We start from the raw sequence: 21,540 nt of genomic DNA, 5'->3' as shown, positions 1-21,540 counted from the left end.
TGAATTGTTATTAATCCTGCGTACACGGAAATGTTTTGCTTTTTGGCTCAGATTAAAGGGAAGACCCGTTATCAAAGATATTAAGGATACATTTATATTATCTTAAAAATAAGTTTTTGCACGGGTTCAACGAAGCAACTTTCTGTTTTTGAAATATTGGTCTAATTTAATATGTATCTAATTTAATCTGGTAACAGATGCTTTTAAAAGAAGCATTTGTAGACCTGACATTTAAATTGTGAGTCAAAAAAATGTTTGAATAACAACGATACTTCATTCGTCTTTTAAATAAAAATAAATTTACATTCTCATGCAAATATGACTATTTGTATGTAAATTGCAGAATGTACATTCGTCTAATTTATAAGAAAAACATTACATATCTTAATTTCATTAGAAAAAAGTTATAAAATTTACATACAAAGTAAAAATGTATAAGAACATCGAAATTGCACAAACGTAAATCCAATATTTTGGCAGCATTTCGTAGTATAGTACTTCAGTAATTGCGTCTCCAGTTGACTCGATGATTGATAGGATATTAGGCAAAATTCATTTTTGCTATTCTGAATCAGATAGTGTTTTTTTAAAGATTAAAAACACCTCTTCGTATCAAGTAATCAGATCTATATTAATAATAATTGATAATAAAATAAAATAAACAATTCATTAGTTGTCAAATGACGTACAGAATAGGATTTTTTTTATAATAAGGTTAGACAAAACTATATATAAGGAAAACTCAAATGTCTCAGCTTATATAATTTAAAAATACATTAAGTACAAAAAAGGCTCAATCAAAATTCCTATTGAGTGAAAATAAAAATGCATTAAAATATATTGTACAGTCAGCCTCAAATTTATATAAATATTAAGACAAATTCAACCTAGTATATGTTATTTACCCGGCCGAATAACTTTTTGCGTAAGCTTAGAAAAAAACAATAATATTAGACACATTTGGTAAACTATCGCCTTTTCAAATCTTTTTCGATCCTGTCAATTTCTACAGTTTATCTGTCAGCAACATTTACTGATCCATGTATTCCACTTAAGGCTGATCTACATTAAGATACGTAGGCCCGTCTTCAAATAACCTTAATTGTTATAGGTACATGTACTTTGGACATCGTTGGTAAGCGCTTTACTGTCTGGCTGACTAGGACGACGAGCGAGAATGCATAAAAGGGCGTAAGTAGCGCGTAAGTAGATCATGAAAATGCGAAGGACATATAAAAGAAGCTTTTATCCTCTGTATAAAATGTATTTTATACTATTGAAGTCGCGCTTTGATGAAGTAGATGATTAAAAAGCAAAGGTTCCTGGTATGCTCTCAGCATTCAATTTATTACGAGTACAAAAACCATACTTTACCTTATAAACCTGCTCGACATTTAGTTAAAGTTAACTGTACCACGCTTATGAGAGTAGTATGAGTATGGTGTTCAACATTATTTTATTATTGTGTTTTCTTGTTTGCCTAATTAAAAGTAATAAAAAAAGTTTTGCAATGTAATTATTTGATTTTTGTTGAAATTTATAGGCCATTTTTTTTATCGGCGAGGGACATCTTAGAGCACTATGTTAACAAATATATGTATATACAACGTCTATTTTGAAACTAAAACTATTTGTTTTATCTTCGAAGTTAATAAGAATAATTGCATTTCGCTCGAGATTATCTCATAATGAAAAAAAATATATCAATAATACAATGAATAAATAGGTGAATTATTTATGAAATATTATCCTTATATTTGATTATTATTAGGAAATCGTTTGATGACATTATTATAATTATATGACGTTTAAATTAATAATGAAGGAAATCAAAATCACTCTCTTTGTCAAAAAAATATGTTTCTTTTTTTAATAAACGAGCTATTTTATCTGATCTGATAATTTAGATCCGCAATCGTTATAAATCATCAGAAATATTCAGATCAGAAATATTCAGACAGTCTTACGATGATTAGAATCAGCAATTAGTCGCTTACTTTTATAATTTTATTTTGACTTTATTATCACCATTGAATATTTTCGAGTTAAGCTAATTTATTAACTTTATCTGAATGGCTGGTTAATACCAGTGTCATGAAGAAATATGTAGATTGTAGGTAGATTAAATAAACATAATCTTCAAGTACGGCGTTTGTTTACCACAGGTAGTGAGATCCTCCAGCAAATAGATTATACTATCAGTACTTGTTTAGCTAATTTTTACTTCAGTTATTTCTAACTGTCACTGTTGAAAAATTACTTCGGTAGTCTCAGAATTCGTATATTGACTCAATTTTGTTCCATATTTTAGAAGCCGTTTCAAATTTCCATCAGTTTTATGGCAAAAACTTTAGAAGTGTTTATGTGTTTTTGATAAACGTATATTATCTTGAAAAATAATTGTTATTACGAAATAATCTTATGACAGAATAATGCTATATAAAGTGTTAGGGAATAACTCTAGCCTCCAACACGGTGCCGTGTCATAGGATGTCATCATTAATTATATCACATTATTATTATATATAGTTATTATTACCGAAATTATTTATTTAACATTATTTTAATATTAAATGATTGTTTTAATTAATTGTTTAACAATTTGTTAAACTTTAATTAATTATTTTATTTACATAATATCTTATATAACTGGAATCCAATTCAATGGTGAACTGGGATAAACTTATGTTTAGCCCATACATTCAATTAATTTGAATTTTGTTATACATACGGATTTCAACGTATTGATAACGAATATGCTATTCAAAATACTGGCAAAGTTCAAAATATCCGTGGAATTTTATTATAGAAACGGATACCTTGCCCCAAGAAGGATTTATTGACTTTGTGGAGTCGAAAACTTGGGTATATAAGCTTATTTTTCCGTCTCATGTAAATACAATAATAATCACTAATTCTATGAAACTGTTTCTGTGAATATACATATTGTATATATATTGTATATATATTGTGACGCAACAATGAATATTCCTACTATATTAAAAACATCCCGAAGGGAGACTCTATCTTCAAGATTAAAAATAGACCGGACTACTCTCTTTTGTAAAATAAGAAAGGATTCAGATTCAATATCTCAGTATATCAGAAAATCGGATTAAAGATACAATGACGAAATATTGCTAGCATTAAATTTTGTCACGTTTTATTCAGTAATTAATTCGATTTTTAGACTGTATTTTATTAATTACGCTTGTTAACATAATTATAACTAAATTAATAAGTATAAAAGGATATCATTCAAAGATTTAACTTTTTTCACTTTATCGGTTGTAAGAAATAGACTATACAGGTTTTAAATTAAAATAAAAAACGAAAAATAATCTCGTTTAACAACAACAAGCAAAATTGGTTTTATTAAAATTGTTTGTCTTACAATGAACATACATACATCCAACAAAATCAAGTTAGGTTTTAAATTGTAAAAACTTGTCAAAGTTTCTTGATATAATATATTTATATATTTATTATATTAACCATTCAATACAAATCTACATATATAATAATTATATTTAAAATATATATAATTGTGTGTACATTCGTTATAAATAAAAAAAAAAAAGTTTTAACAGGCGGATTGCCTGTTAAAACTGTCTTATTTTATTTTTTAAAATGCTAAATGTCTTTTTATCTTAAAACAAATTATATTTAAAAAATAAAATTAAAATAATTTTATGTAATTGAGAAATTTAGAAAATATAACATTACTTTAAAATATTGAAGACACGCTAAAATAGCAACAATATATTTATTACAATTAAGTAATTTACATTTACAAAACTTATACTTAATTCAAAATTACAAAAATATTTACACCATTTGCGCATCAATACATCTAAACTATATTTAACAAAGATGTGTAGAGAAAAACATTTTCTCATAATTTATGTTAAAGGAAAAATAAATGAGTAATAAGCGTTAACAATAAATGTGTTAATTATCACTTTTTTTAATAAAGTGTTCACCTGTACAGAAACATATTTTGCTTAAAACATCCAGTTTTTTTTTTTGAAGACATTATGTTATTACATTTATTTTACTCCGTTTTAACCAAACATCCTAATTTTAATTTATTTTTTTAATTTAATGGTTTTGGAGAATTTTTTTTTTTTAATTTAACTAACCTAACCTAACAAGAAACAATAGCAAAATAAGAACTTTTAGCTAGTTAACAGTTATTTCATGATATATAAAAAAAAATTATGTTATTTAAAATAAAATAAAATAAATATCAAAGTTCATAATAAAGCTATTAGTAAGGAATAGAAAGGTAGCGTTATAAAACCACAACGACTCACTGGCGGAAAAATTACAAGTACATTACTAGCATTATTTGTTTTTAAAAATATGTACGAAGAAAAATATTCTATATAAATATAACTTTTCTTTAAAAACATTTTCATACTTAGTTAAGATTCAATTATGTTTTATTTGTCACTTAAGTGAACGTTTTTAATACTCATGTCTATATATATACATAGGTAACGTTTTTATTTATAGTACAGGATTGTTAATCGATAAATAAAACATTATGTACAGTGTAGTCAAAAATGCAATTCGGAAAATATCCTTCTGGTAATGGAGAATATTAAACTTTCTCCTCTGGAGTTTGTAAAGGCACGCTGGCTTCTTCTATTTTTTTGGTAGCAGAAGTAGGCGCTGCTGTAAGAGACCCTTTTTGTCTCTTCTTGGTTCTCTCCTTGTGGAAGAATAACCTGAGGTAGTGGCACGGGAATACGACACAGTCACCTGCGGGCTCCTCAGCGTCGATGTAGACTCCTCTCACTAGGATAGAGTTCGAGCAGTTGAGAAGAATCAACAATGACAGGCTGATGATGTGTGAGCACCAGTTGCTTAGCTTGGGCGTATCTATGGGTAAATGAAAGTGTCATTTATATTAATAATCTTAGTGCTAGTGAGTGTGTCTACATTACAGATACAGAGATTAATGTTGTTCTAAATAGAAATTCCAATATTATTGTTAAATAGTTATATGCATTATCTTTTCAAATTTTATTAGCAATTAAATGATCTTGATGGAATATTCAATATTGATAAACTTTCGATACCCAAATTATTATTATAATTAAGAAAAATTATCGAAGGAAGAAAAAAGCAAAACTATATTTGTTTATTTACAAAGTTCAATATATAATTGTCACCGATAAACGTTAAAAGTGTATTAATGTATAATTTTAAACATAAATATTATAGAAGTGTAAAACTAATCACCTGGGAAGAAATATACATCCATCAGGCCCCAAACGGCTCGCCACACATTAACTGTCGCCAAAAACGACACCAGATGATAAAGATCAGCAACCAGCAACCTAGGCGCGCCTTGCAGTTTCCCCACTGCCCATCGCATGGGCACTTGGGTAGCGAACGTCACCACAACTATCGCGTATCCCACCACCTGTTGAAGATTAATAATAACATACCTAGAATAAAACTTTAAAAAGATTCAAGATAAAAGTTTACCAAAATTGTTGGTTGTTTCTACACTACTATTCAACTGATTGAAGGGTAGATTATTTTTTTCTCTAAAGGATAAAATTGGGGTGACGCGTTGTTGACGCGGGTAAAGTCGTAGGTGAAGCTAGTTAGAAGATATTTGTTCATCTTATTGATAACAGAATAAACACTTCAGTCGGGATATTGCAACTGATTTTGAAAAGCTGACATTCCAATTTCGACTACCACATCAGTCATTTCTTTTTCGACCGTCGTCAATCCTTACTAAAGAAACTTGTCAAAGAATGTAATGTCTGCTTTGAATTCAACATTGTCAATGTTAAAAATAACTAATTTCAAATCATTAGATATTAAGAAAACGGTCGGTCTCGGAGGGGTTATTTATAAAATAGTTAGTTTTTTTGTAATTGCAACTTATATTAGGTTGCAATTACAACAATTATTTTTAAAACTATACTTAATTATTAGTGGCGTGTTTTGTGTTTGTTGTCTTCCGACTGTCTGAGATTATTCTTTCCGAACCCGTGGTAGCATTTTGACGGTCATAAAAATGTGAAAAACAGAAATTTGCTTACGGTCGATACTAATATTACACTATATATCGAAATTACTATAATATACCTATGTAAATTTATTAAATCTGAACAAAATGGGTTTTAAGATGGGGTAAAATTTTATTACATATATTATATAATTTTATGAATTATTTAGTTTAATATATTATTCAAACAGATTAAAAATAAAATAAAAATACGTACGAATGGTGTTATCTTTTAATCAAATATAAGTCTCGAGGCAACCGACATACAGCCGCAAAGATTTTTATAACATTATTACATATATAAAACATAAACATCGACGACACTATGAAGCGGCGCCTCGAATAATTCTTTGGTAAACTAATTAAACCCTTATCATTATTTGCTATCCGGCATACGGATGAATACTGAGCAATAATATCTTAAAACTTTAATAGCACTGGCTTAGTGACAATAGTTTGTAAATAAATTTTATTATGTTTTATTTGATGAGCAATGGAAACAACCGGGCAGATATTATTTATAGATTACAAGATATTTAAGTACTGTTGATTAAAATTTAATAAGTTGTTCGTTTCCATCCAATATTTAATTGAAACAAATAGTCATAACTAAGGCCAGTAATACAAAAAGTTTTTACGTAATTAGCAATGTGAAAACGTAAATTTGCAAAAACTTACAATGTCTCACATTTAGATTAAGGAACAAAAATTATGTGTTTATGAAATGAAAATAATTAATTATTGTTTTCAAATAGTCACTTAAAATAATTCATAATATAGCATAACATGATAACATACGTGTGGTTAACTAGGTTAATACACTCTTTGTAATCAGGTGGAAATACGTACTGTAATCATTCCGGCACAACGTAGATGGTGCTACGAGAATTGTTTGTTCAGTGATTATACATAGTTTCAGAACGCAATAGGTAAAGTGTTTTTCATTTCATACCGACAAATCTTATAAATATAAGAAATGTGTATTTTTTGGATGGAGACGGACGTCGATTAAAATTTAATTTTTAAAAGATTTAATAAAAACAAAGTAATATTTCTGGGGAACAATCCTACTAACTTATAATGGTTACGATACGTTACCGATTCTGTTCCGATCTCACTTCTACCATTGCCTATAAATGCTTCAGTTTAATAGTAAAGTTCAGTTATAGATGCGAGGTTGAACGGTTAAATATTTCAATGAATGCTGAATCATAATTCGTAACTAATAATAATTGTATCGGAAGAATTACCACGGATAAATAATAATATTATCAATAAAATGCAATCACAAATGTACAGTTCGTTGAACTTTATAAATAACAAATAATAGTTATTTAGGGTATCTCCACCTTTTGTGCTTGTTTAAAATGAAATCGTTTTAAGTAGATATGTTATTCATGAAAATTAATAATTTCTACCTATTATATTCTAACCATTGCAAAGTCTTGCCTAGAATGCATGAAAAATGTTTGGAAAAAGAACGAGAAGAACACATCGAAAAAGAAAATTTTAAATTACGCATAAATCTCAATCGGTTATTTATGATATCACATTAAGTCACATTAAGTCTTTGGGATAAGAGGTGAAATTATTCATATAAAGGAGTGTCACCACTTGCCATCAGATAGACCATTTGTTCGTCATTATACAATATAAGAATTATAATCTATGTGTATATGTCTATAGAAAAGAACGTTAGTTTTATAAATTAATTTAAACTAATTTTATAATTACAAAAAGGAAAAAATATTTTTATGAATGCCGTGTGAGAAATAAACGTCCTATGTAAATTCGTCTGTTTATAATGTCAGTATAAGTTCGTATGTATAATATAAATATCAAGATATATTATCTGTATGTATGCACGTTTGTATCATTTATCCTTGTACCTTATCGATTTGAAATGAGTAATGTTTACGTCATATTGATCCGTCTATAACTTTAAGATATAACTTTACGCTATAATCGATTATATGCTTAAAATAAATAATATTCCAGTGCTTCACATGCTTTTGAAGTCGTGAGCTCATAAACTTTATTTTTAATCTACAGATGAACAAAACTAACTTAAATTTTAATAAAAAAAATGCAACGTAGCAATTTTTTTTGTCATGCACCTATAAGATATCTTTAAAAAATATTAAATTAACAAAATATATATTTTTATTAAAGTGATTTGTTGCTTAAAAAATACCTAAGATATACACAGAAAAAGAAACACGCTGTATATTATGACAGGTAAATGCTGACAAATCAAAGCTAACAGTTATCTTTACGGCTGTACAAAACAAAGCCAGTGACGACAACAAAGCGGCGTCATTTATAAAATGATTTTTTGCGATTTTGATCTTTTACATAGATGCATTGTTGATAATATGATCGACTTCTATAATATTTTATTATATTATCTTTTGTTACGAATCATATAATAACATAAGCGTTACATTGACAAATGTCTCGGAATAATTATATGAAAATTGTTTAATAAATTAATAACTCGTTATAATATTCAATTATTTTTCAATTTACAATTTTTTGTACATAATTGATTAGTCTACAAACATTCTTATAATTTTAACGCAAAAATATAATTATTTTATAAAAAGTATAAGTTTCTCAGCTACGAGTATATCACCAACTAAATTTGTAATTATTTTTAATACTGTATATATACTACAGTATATATATATATACTGTATATATATATATATTTTCTTTTAGTTGAGAATTTTTAATTCTACGGATGTATATAAGAACAATAAATATTTCATTTTATTAAGATAGCAATGATTTATTTCATTAAATTTGCAGTAAATTGGACTCGCAAATCTTTGATTCCGTATATTATAGAAAATTATCTTTTATGTCCCATCCATACTAAAACTTTGCCAAAACACCAAGTCATAAACGTAAGAGTTTTTTTAAAGAAGGTCCGAAGTCCTAAAAGTGAGATCATAAATCTAAAAATAATGTGAGATTATCTCGTTGAGTTCAGAATCCACACTAATAAGGTCTAGTGTATTTACCCTATTACGCAGGCTTACTAATGAGGCGGTGTATTTCTGTCCGACTCGTTCATCCCACTTAGCGTCAATGTCACGGCTTGGTATTGAACGTGATACTAGTCACTATCATTTCACAGCGAGGTTTTTTAACAGTACAGTTTATATGTCTATTAATAATTTCTCGGTATAGCTTCCTATCTCATGTAAAATGCCTCTTATACTTAGGTATAACCTTATTTAGTCTATCAGAATATTTATCTGACATTTCTTTGGATAACAAGTATAAATGGATACGATACATATTATATTCGATTGGATGGGTATTATATTAGTATATTATTTAATTCGTTTTTCGTACTAAGTATTATAAACATTGACTAAGGGGGTAAATGATTTCCATCTAGTTTTTAGTAAGATTTAAAATTTTGTAACTTTTTTTAAATTTCAGATTGAGCGTTGACTGAATATTAATATTTATCTGCATACTCACTTATAAAAAAAGATTTCTGTAACTATTTTTTGAAGTAGGAACGTTTGAGTGGCAGATTAAAGTTCACGTAGTTGTGATTTATTTTAATTAAAATAAAATAATTAAAATCAATTTTACGAAATTCTTATATTAAATAAATTATTTTTTGTAATTAATGGCAATTTCCTAATTATTAATTAAAAATTCCTATTAAGCTATGCTTAAAGTATTTTACCAAAGTATTTGAAATTCGAAGGCAGCTTGTCAGTTACAACGTAGACACACTAAGAAATTTATTTGAAAAATTTCATGTTCCGTTATTTTAAATTTGTTAAGGTAAATAAGAAAGTCATAGGCTATATTAAAATTAAGAAGGTGAAGCGCATATTCTGCGAGATCACAACTGATAGTCAAATTTCGAGAAATTGGACGTTAATAAATCGAACTTACAATTGATGGACCTAATTATGTACAACATGGGGAGATTAAATAATATTCTATTTAGCTAAATTTCATAAGCAAAACTGTTTGAGGAATGCTTGTCACTATAAGTATACGCCGTTATTGCTTCACATTCAACCAAAATATTAGGAAAATAAACAAGTAAACCGCAGTCACCATTGAAAACACTATTGACCTTATATATTCAAAGTTACAAAGTTATTATCGCGATGGTAGTACATCGGGGAACGGTTGGGAGGAAGATCCAATTGCTGCACGTAAGTGGTCACTGACTCAATGACGACGTATGACCTATATGCGGAAAAATAACATGATCTTAGCATTAGATAATATCTATCGGTTCGAAAGGGAATTATGATGAAAATATTTGTATACCTTAAACTTTTGTCAATTTTTGCCGCTAATAATATTAGCTGATAAGCAAAATTATTAATGAACCTATCAGAAATTGTGTCAAGAGATTTTGAAGCTAAATCTGATCTGGTTGCAGTTTTTATGTAAACTCAGAATTTTATATATTTAAAAATTAGTTTAGTTTAACAGCGTTTCTTTTCATTCTAACAATTTACCTATAATAATGTTAATTTTAAATAGTCATATAAAATTATAATGAATTAAATACATATATAATGAGTATAATAATGTATCGAAATGTATATATTTGCAAGTTACTCACAAGTGATGTCCAGAACGACTTGACCTGGTCGTCAGGGTAGAGGAAGATGTCCAGCAGTGCCCAAGAACCTCGCCACACAAAAACTACGAGTGAGCCCACCACCGTCACCGAGAACACGCAGTCCAGAATGTAAAGTGCAGTTTCTCTGCTACTCTGTAACAACAATTGATATATTATTCTATAATTTAAGTCTCATCTTATTTATTTCAGTATTTTTATTAAATTATCATAAAATAATACACTATTTCAAGAATTATTTAAGTAATTTATAATAAAAACATGAAAAAATAAACTTGTCCGTGATATCAGTGGTAAATAAACTTGCTTTGGTCTTAAGATATTTTAATAGATATTAATAGAGGGTACCATTAATTCGGAGTATTCGTAAATACATTTCCATTTTGTATCAATATGTACTGTAACTGTTTATTTGAGCTAAGGGTATAATATGAAACAGTTAAACCAGTTACTTGAACTGCCTCTAAGCCTGTGTAACTACAGGCACAAGGGACATAGGTTGGTGGCGCATTGGCGAAGTAAGGGATGGTTAATATTTCTACCAGTGTTCATGTCTATGGGCGGTGGTGACCCTTAACATCAGGTGGCTCACATGCCGGTCCGCCTACCTATATAAAAAGTAGTATTCTATTCAATTTGATATTATATATTATTTCAATAGTAAGGCATACTACATCTGATAAATAAATATAAAATAAGTAGTTGTAAGAAAAGAATACAATTATATTTTGAAAGATAAATTATCTTTACTTTTTAACTAAGTTTTATCCGGTTCTTTTCAGTAGTTTCCGTATTCTTAACGGTGTAAATAATTAAGGAATTCAATTCAAAGTATTTGTAAAAGTTCTTTAAAATAAAAATATTTTGATTTGATTTGATTCGAGTTAAAAATTTCGTTTCTTATTTCGTTTTTTAACAAAAGTAAATGTTTTTACTATTTATAAATAATTTTCTGTACCCATATAAAATTTTAACGCGTTTCCACTCATTATAGAGATAACTTATAACGGTTATAACGTGGTTATAACAATCTTAAGCCAATAAATGACATCGTTACCGTCCGGAGCCACTTGAGTAAGGTTACTTTAAAACCTTCTATGTAGATTATTTCAGTATTTCTAAGGCAATAAAAACATTTGAATCTGTTTCTATTCTGGGAATAGCAGTAGCAGCTTGTAGCAGTTTCACATCTAATTTGAGCTTTTTTTGCTGCTAAGCCAAATTTTCGGATTATCAGAAAGGAACCTCATTTTATTATTATTATTTTTAATTAAAAAATAAATAAAAGCATACTATGCCCAGAAAACTACGAGTAAGGCTATACGAGCTATACGAGTATAGAACCTTGTAGATAATTACATGAGTGTCAATATATTTTTTTATATATGTCATGCCCTGTGAGAGGAGATGAATTGCGAACACACGGACGCTTTAATTATATATATCAAGAAAATATCTTATAGTCTAGACTATCCGTATTCGAGATACGGTAGGGTAAGATGTTATTGAAAAATAAAAGAAAGCCTTGGTTTTGGGTTAGCTGGCAATTTTCCAAAACAGCCGTCTTACATTAGCATCTCTGTGCGATTGTTATTATTAATCAATATTTAATTGTTACATAAACGAAAGGGTAGTCCTGTATACGTTGGCACGTGTATAGATAAGTTGTATTGTTCACTGAGCAATGTTTTTTATTTTTAGTTCATGTTATTAATCATGTTCATCTTATCAATATTTACACAAAATTGAGAAATCAACTAATATAGATATTATAATTTTAAAACGTGTTATAATATATTTAAAAAGAGCATTTTAATATGTTTATATGTTTAAAAAAAGTGTATATTTTTATATTTCTTTTGACTTCACATATCTATTGTTTTTTCACATTAAGTAATGACATAATAAATAATAAAACACCCTAATCAGTACCTATTGATTTGTATTATATCATTCCGAAAGTGCTTATCATTACAGACAGATAACACATAATCTTCGATTTTCGTTTGAACCACAGATAGCGAATACACGAATCTGAAGAGGTGTTGTATTTTCAACAATCTGGCTTATACACAGATAAGCGGAAGCAATATTACAGTGATTGATGTTTATTATATGATTATATTATTTTTATAGTCAAATAATTTTTATACAATTACTCATACAGATAGATTATGTCCTGCTGAATTAACCGCCATTCTCAAGAGTGTGTGCAAATTCAGATGCACTTCCTATTACCTCATTCTCATAATCTGTTGCGATGTCAATTCTGACACCAGCAGAAAAAGCTTAACTACTTACGACTATACACGTATTGTTAGAGCGTAAAAATTGCCAACTTCCAGTCTAACATTCAAATCTACTAACTTTTTATTGACTTTAATCGGGTTTCGTATCTTGGGTTTTAAGGCTGTATAGGCTGATCATTGGTCTAGTTACCGAGGCAAGCACTGACAAATAATTTAGATGACATAATATTTAATCGAGACTGAGAGAGGTCATAAGGTGATGTTAATAAAGTAGATTAATTTCGTATGTTTTTCCTTTGGAAATAAAATATATTCATCTTAATGGGTTATCGTATATATGGTAAATGACGTCATATCCTTTTCAAAAATATATGTTACAGTTATTTTAAAATACGTCACATTTCTTATACCAACTATAATTATTGACGTTTTGATTTATATCTTGTATTAAATTTATAAATATGTTGTTTTTATCTATGATAAGGAGATGTACGATGTGATTTTAGGACAAATTAATAATCAATACTGTAAAACATCAAACATTTTTGCGGGTGCATTTTAACTACGGGTGCCAATTATTTTGATGTAAATTCTTCGTCAGCAAAATCAGATTGCCAAATTTTTAATCCTTTCAATAATGTAGAAGAATCAAAATATTTAAATCACCACCAATAAAGCACCATATATGTAGAACAAAGATATTTTGAAGATCCGAATATAAAAATAAAACTATGTCTACAAAATTATATCAGACGTAACCACTATCTATTTAAGTCACAATAACAAAATATTCCTGGATATTTATAATGAACGATTATGATATTTCCTGTAGTAAATCGTGATTTAATAAAAGTGGCGGAAAAGATTACGTTTCGAATTTGGCGTGGCGATTAATATAATCGTAGGTAATTTCCCGACCCTTATCAGTAAATCCATGTATTGATGTGTAATTACAAAGGTCATCATGTGCTCATATTTGTCAAACAATCTGGATTTAGACAAAGCAATGGAAACATTCGAATACTATCAAAACAACTAGATAATGAACTACAATATCAAAGACATAATTATATATCAATTCCAGTAACATTCCTGTGAAACAAGTAGTATATTAAGAGGTACACATTTGACTTTGACTTTGTTTGATTGGTTGTTACCGAAAAATTTGCCGCGCGGAAACCTTAGACTTATTAGTATTGTGGTACGTAATATTCCAATGTTAATAAAAATATCTTGTGACTGAAAGCTTTTAAAAAATCTTATAATATAAAAAAACAGGAGGTGTTATAGATATTTATTTGTTTTTTTTTTGTTTTTGGAGAAAATGAAATTTGATATTAACCTTTTTTAATTATTCCTGTAACGAGTACCGAAAAATAGAAAAATCAATATAAATCAAATGTAACTATTTACCGACGCTTTAAGCTGATTCTATTAAACTTCATCAAAATTTTAAAATTATTTTTAGTTTTAAATTTTATAATATTTTTGTCTCGAAAAATGACTCAAATATATTTTTTGTTTACGCATAGCAAAATGGTATCATTGTACGTGATAGTTTTCAACTTATACAGAAAGCCTTATTGAACATAAGCCTTCCCTATACTGCACACACAAAAACGATTATTAAATTGGCTCAAACAATACCTTACAGATAAATAATAATAAACGAGGCAGCTTATTTTAGTATTTGAAAGATTCTTTATCTATCAGTAATTAACGACAGATAAAAAAAAAATTGTCTAGCTAAAAAAGTTGTAACAATATAATGTACTTATACTTAACATTATATTATGCGCACTCTTTACATCTACAATACACGGTCAAAAAATGTGCAATGTGCAATATCTTAAATGATAAAAAGTTTTGTTTTTTATAGTGTAATTAATATATTTTTTATAATTATTGTGCTAGATAATTTTCAGTAAATAAATCGGTAAATTAACTTTGATTACATTATTAGATTACGATAATACTTACATTTCGTAATTTGAAATCTTTCTTCAGCATTAAAAGCAAAATAATAATATATACATATTGATGTTACATACAGGGTGTCCCAGAAATCAACGTCAAGCCGGCAATTGGCGATAGACCAAAAAATATTTATAAATAATTTAAATATTAGCGTTTTAAAAAAAATCAAGAAATCGAAATCCTGTGACCATTAATCTTGACCATGTTTTGATTCTTTTTGTGTAACGGATTCCTGAATAACCATTTTATAAATTGTAATCTAAAATCGATACAAAAATGCCTTAGTTTTAAAAAAAACTTCATTTTATTGCGCAACCATTACGCAAAAAAAGATTACATCATCCATCTTTATGTGACGGTCTTGTAAAAAAATGTACAACGCTCTTTTCGCAAGTTGCTATTAAAGATGGCGCATTTAGTCTGGATTCTAAAATGGTTATAGTAGCCGACGTGCGTTGATTTCTGGGACACCTGTATGTAACATAAATATGTATATATTATTAAAATCATTAATTTTATAAACTTTATTTTGAGACAAAAGTATATAGAAATTTATATATATACCGCCTACCGTATCCATGGAATGTAGTTTGTATACGTTAAACATATAAGCTCTCAATTGAGATTTTTTTTTTTAATCTTCCGATGTTATTTTTTCTAATAAAACATTTCGTTTTTTCAAAATACGATTAGATAAGTCGATGTATTTATTGTTTTTTTAAGTATTCCTTTCTAATTACAAGAAACAAGAATAAACACTTATACCTAGTAATATGTAGTAGTATAGGTACTGTATTCCAGTACTTGTATGACGCACTATTGTAACAAACAAAATTTAGTTTTGACTAGTAACTTGTGCTTGCTGTGAGTATATTTCTGTATGAAACTACCTACTATTTTTGATAATTTTAGGTTTATTTATAAATAACTAACCACTAAGTTCTTTGCAGTAAATACATAAGAAGCTAGTTTTATTGTTATTTTTTGTTTGCATCGCGATCGTTTGTTCTAGAGTTTATTTGTAATGTACGCCGCATTGTACGTTCTTTGGTTAATCATTGATAATAATATTTATTGTTCACGTGTTGCTTTAACTAACACCTACAAACTTGAAATTTGGCAGGTAGATTTCCTATAGTGTGTGTAGCAACTAAGAACGGGTTTTACGTAACTCCACCCCTAAGGTCACGCTATTTTCACGCGGGTAAAGCCGCAGGTTCAGCTGGTATTCTTATATAGTTTAAAATGATGTCCTGCTTTTTGCGCTGCAAAGAGTTTTGTCAGAAACGAATGCAGGCGAAGAAATGGTTAGTTTATAAATAAGTAGTTATACCTAAATATATTAATAGATTAATAATTAAATTTGTCAACTCATCCAATTTCTTCTACTTGCGTCACAGATCTCCTGTTTACAATATTACACAACATTATGAAAACTTGTTTAGGAATTATTTAAAAAAAGAGTATTATTATAAAATAAATGTATTAAATAGAAATTTCTTCTTTATTATAGTCAATTTGTATTGGTTTTTTATATTTTTTCGATGATAATGCCTTCTCCTTGAGAAAAATTGATGCATTTGGCCAACAGTGAAACATTTAACTGACTGTTGTTATAAAATAATACAATTGTGATAATTAGTATAACCATTTTTTTAATATCATGATTAAATATTGTTAAGTGATGATAAAAAAATGAATAAAATAAGTTTCAAACATACCGTTCTATAAAATGTTGGAGATTCAAAATAATCTTCATCTGAATCCACTGTCAAAGATAAAGGCGCAGAGTCGAGATTTCTCAGACTTCTCATTAACCCTATACACAATGTGGCCACTATCGTTGATATTAACACTCCCACCGTGTCTTGGATAAAGATCTCATGAAGATTCCACACTCCTCTGCAAGCGGCAACATTCACTACTCCAGCGAATATCGTATATAATCTTGAAAAGAAAAAATATTTAATTCTTCCTAGATCAGGGGTTAAAATTTTGTTCAATGGTGTTTGCAGTGCACAAAGCGTCAGGCCGAACATGATGCCGAAAGCGGCAGAGCAAGAGGCACTCAATAGACTATCTTCAGGGTATATATAGATATCAATCAGTACCCATGTCGCCTTCCAATATATTATAACGAGGGGTCCAGCGACGAGTATTGTAAACAGGATATCGACAATCTCCAAGATAGCTTCGGCTCTGGGCTCAGTGAGCGACTGCATATCAATGATGCTGTTTTCTAGCATTTTTGCGCGGGGACAATTGTCTGTCACAAAATTGTCGCTGTTTTTACGTTTAGTGGAGTATTATTTCTAGCAGTATTGCTTTTAAGTATTCAATAGCTTCTAGGTGTGGTCGATGTCAGGGAATGTGTGTTAATTCCCCGAGAGTCAAGCGTGCACCAAATTTCATTTTCTTATTATTATATTCAAGGACGAAGTGGTAAATGAATTCCATAAATATACACAGCTGAGATTATTATTTCATACCTTTATAAGATATATTTTTCGTTTTCTTTTTTGTGACTAGCAAAAATAATTCTTAAACAAATTATAATTTTCTCACTGTGAGGTATTAGCTACTAGCCTGCTTTTGGCGTTGTGTGAAACGATACTGAAAAAATTGCAGAAAAACTGATTGTAAAGGAATTTTGTTATCTGATCCCCACCAAAATCAAATCAATGATTTATGGCATTAATTTGATGTAGCGCATCTTTGATCAAAATAAGAGCGGGCGATATCTTTTATCAAACGCAATAAACTAGTTGTCTATTATATTTAAAAAATACGATATTTGACGGAATGGAATTTCAAAAACTTTTGTATTAAAATATCTGTATTAATAGTAAATAAATTAATCCAATCGTGTTCCTGTCATAATGTTCATAAGAATTATATATTTTTCACGGTTTTTATTTAGGAGATATTATTATGGATCGTAATTATAATTTTTACATTAGTTAAACTTACTACTTTGTGTGCAATTTAGTTGATTTTTGTCGGTATTATTAATTTAAATTAAATTAATAGTCATAATATTCGAAAAGAAATATGAACTAAGTTATTATTTTATTTGAAAAATTTCTTCATTTATTTAAATAATTTGCATGACTATATAATATATCTATCGATCTATCTGTAAACATGAACCATATATTATTTTTTAGATAAGATATATTAGACAAGTAGACTGAGCGACTAGTTACTTATAGTTAAATTTGTTCGCAATACAGTTAATATATAAATTCATATCCGTATTTTATGACAAAAGATCAGAAACATTAAATTAAAAGTGTCAATACGGTCATTTTTTTATCGGGAAAAATTTCTCAGATAAACTACTTGTGTACTAATTATCTATTTGCGACATTGCAGTACAACCCCAGTCCCCGGGTGACGGAAACCATGGTTAAACTGAATAAAGCATCATGACTTTTTATTTTAATTACATACTAAACCAATCCAATAATCATATAAAGTTAACAAATTCTACATAATACACGTAACATATAAAGCTCTTTCGTTTTTTTTTTTAAATATAATTAGTTATTTTAGTTTGTTTTTGCCTTCTTCTTTGGTTTTTTTCTACATTATAACTCATTTTCCTAAGATGTAAGTAGTCGGTCGAACTGAGGCTTGCTCACCGTTCGAATTTATGGGAGGCGCCAGAGGCGCACGGTTAAACCGCACTCTGGATAACCCGACCCCGGTTAAACGGGGTTATATTGTCACGTCATTATATATGTCAAGGTTCTATATATGCCAATATTGGATGCGACAATAGACCAAGGAACGAGGATTGAACGGTTACACTTTATTAAGCCGCTATTTCTATGTTTCTATGATCTTTTGAATATGGGATTTCATTATAATTATACAATTCTATATAAATTATTTATAATAAAGAAATATATAAATAAAGACGAAATATTTTTACAGATATAAAATATATCTTTGCGTTTGTACACATTTTTGTATTTCAGGATAATTAGTGGAAATGTATATAGGTATAATAATATTATTGGATCGATATATTATACATTTATTATAGTTACCTAAAGGCGGATAAAAAAAAAAGTTTTTTTTTTTTAATTTAAATATCACCTTGCCTATAAAATAAATATATAAATGAATAATTTTAAGCCTAAAGTGAAGTCATTTAATAATCATTTAAACATAGATACGTTTTATTGTTAGTAATTAAACATAAACTAGTGGGTCGCCCGCGAAACTCCGCATTTATTAAACAGATTTTAAAGGAATTTTGAAACCTAAAACAGATTTTGTTTTGATTTCATTTCATTGTAAACTGCAATTATGTATATATATAGATTGTGCTCATCTACATTTGGCGTCATAATTATGAAACATTATTTAAACTAAATTTTTAACGTCGAGTAATTCAGTTAGAATTGTAGTTTGTCGATACCAATTAACTTTAATTTTGTTTAGAACAAACCTTCACAATTTACAACTATAACATTGTAATTTGAAAAGTATTTTCTTTTTAATAAATGGTCAGGTCAACGCAATGCTGTGAGAATTGTTCCTATTATAACATAATTGCGTTTCTGGTGAATGGATTCTGGTGAATCTTTAATGACACCATGCTGCGAGTTATTATCAATTTATATCTTAAGTGTAGTAAGTTTTTGAGAACGGACTCGAAACATTGCAATGTATAGTTGGCCATGTGAAAAGAGATAGCTTGATAAAATAAAGGCCGACTTTGTCCAAATTTTGTCCTTAGCTCTTGTTAATCGACGTGGCAAATGCAAACTCGAATGGGACTTGGTAACGCTTCAGAAATAAAGAGATCGTTGTGTTTGAACGTGCGAGATAGATGCGGAGCAAAAACACTCGTTCGCCTGTAGCTGAGCCAGTACTTCAAGAACAAGACGGTAATCTCTCATCCAGACAACTTGCAATCGGGTTCGTCCATCAGGCATCACGATCAAGTTGCGAAGCAGTATGGCAATTGAACCAATTTTCAATTGTAGGTTCTGAGATGGAAGTCCTGTGGAAGCCTTTGAGAGCCACCACGGGAAGAACCTGACGAAAATCAGCTTCAATTAAGACGACTTTTCCACCAAATGGCACATGATTAGCGACGGTAATAAAACGCATATCGATCAGCTGCAATTAGAAAGGATGCTGATGCCATTGGCGCTTCGTTCCATATGATCAGTTTATATGCCCTGAACATGTTACTATCGACACTGGTATATGTGATGTCAGACGATGACTCATCAGCCAAGTTCAATGGAAAATAGAATCGGTTGCGAACTGTGTGTGAACCGGAAACAAGGAAAAAGCACGCGATACCAGTCCACACAACAGCCAGACACGTATCACCCGATCCTGTAAGAAGGTTGATGTCATTTTTCACACAAAGGATTTTCCAGAACTTCCGGGACCGTCATAGAATATGCTCTTGGGTGGTTGTTTGATTGCATCTCAATTGTCAGCAGACTTTCGTCGTTTTTGCTTGTTCCAGTGGAGTTTCGACAGCTTTTATGGCTTTTATCTTTATCAGTACAGTTTGTCTTATCAGCTTGTCAACATTAACAGAAAGAAGAGGAGATGTGACTGCGGGCAGTCCCATTAAACATTCCCATTTCTATGAAACTACTGAAAGAACTACTACTTCTTTTTTTTCATATTAAATTTTTAACGTCTGCAGTGACAAAACAATACCTATTAATACTTGTTTCGCGATAAACGTGTTAATCTCGAAACCAGTAAGTATTTTCTCAAACTCTCGTTGTGTTCAAACACCTTCACCACTGATCACACATTATTTAAAGTTATTAAATGTTTTTTTTATTAAAACACAACTAAGAACAACGAATGTCGTAGTAGATTCGCACTTTTCATTTGTTTTTTTCTTTATACAACCGTTCTCAAACCAGTCCGTAACTTACTTCCACTCCGTATATTTAGTTATTTGTTAAATTATAACAATTAAGTAAATAGCAATCAAGAATCCTCTTTATTTTTCTGCACATTTACGGTTGGAGTACATTAAAATGAGACCATAACCGATTTTTATGTGCAGCTATCGTCCCATAAATACTGAGACCAAAATCGACTTACGCTATTAATATATAAGAAGATGGTTTTACCTTCTACATTTATTTATTTTTGTGGCATAATATATAAAAAGGTAAGTCTTTAATGATTGCCTTTACATAGTTACATAGTTTATCATGACTCAATTTTATTGTATATTTTTATGTCATAGGGTAAGTGGCCTGGGCCCGTCAGGGCGTACGGTAGCATGCGAAAGCGATCCCGTGGCGCCCGCCGAAAGACGGAGAGGGTACCGCTGGTTTTTTAGTATTCCATTGTTCCGGGGCGTACTCGGCGTCCAGGGCACCGGCGAGTTCCACATACCCTCCACTTCACATCACGTGGGGGATCGGGTAACGAGTTTTTCCAGCGAGAAAAAAAAAAGGTGGCCTGGGCCAGATATTGGTAAGGGCTCACTAACCCTTCAAAACGGAACACATCAAAACTTTGTATTGTATTTGTTTGGCATTAGAATATAATATAATATAAGTGGTGATAATCAACCCTGTCGACGAAGTAAAATATTCATATAGTCTATTCCAACCACATGAGGACAAAAGTCAAATTACCAATCTTTG

At 29.4% G+C, this 21,540-nt stretch overlaps 1 protein-coding gene across 2 annotated transcripts in view; it reads right to left on the bottom strand.

Moving 5' to 3' along the window:
- Positions 1–4,100: 4,100 nt before the first annotated feature.
- LOC125066561 overlaps positions 4,101–21,540 on the bottom strand; it is a 35,668-nt gene continuing 18,228 nt past the window's right edge. Inside the window, exons 6-8 of one of the 2 annotated variants that reach the window (XM_047674688.1) lie at positions 10,647–10,799; positions 5,251–5,434; positions 4,101–4,887 (exon numbers count right to left, since the gene is read on the bottom strand). In XM_047674688.1, the coding sequence (XP_047530644.1) occupies positions 4,607–4,887; positions 5,251–5,434; positions 10,647–10,799 (618 nt within the window). In that variant the 3' untranslated portion in view covers positions 4,101–4,606. The remainder of the gene's footprint in view (positions 4,888–5,250; positions 5,435–10,646; positions 10,800–21,540) is intronic. The other variant, XM_047674687.1, reaches the window with a different exon arrangement.

Source organism: Vanessa atalanta, chromosome 9 (genome assembly GCF_905147765.1).
Source record: "Vanessa atalanta chromosome 9, ilVanAtal1.2, whole genome shotgun sequence".
Taxonomy (NCBI): Eukaryota; Metazoa; Arthropoda; class Insecta; order Lepidoptera; family Nymphalidae; genus Vanessa; species Vanessa atalanta.
Note: the sequence above shows the minus strand (reverse complement) of the source record. Positions and strands in the feature narration are given on the sequence as shown.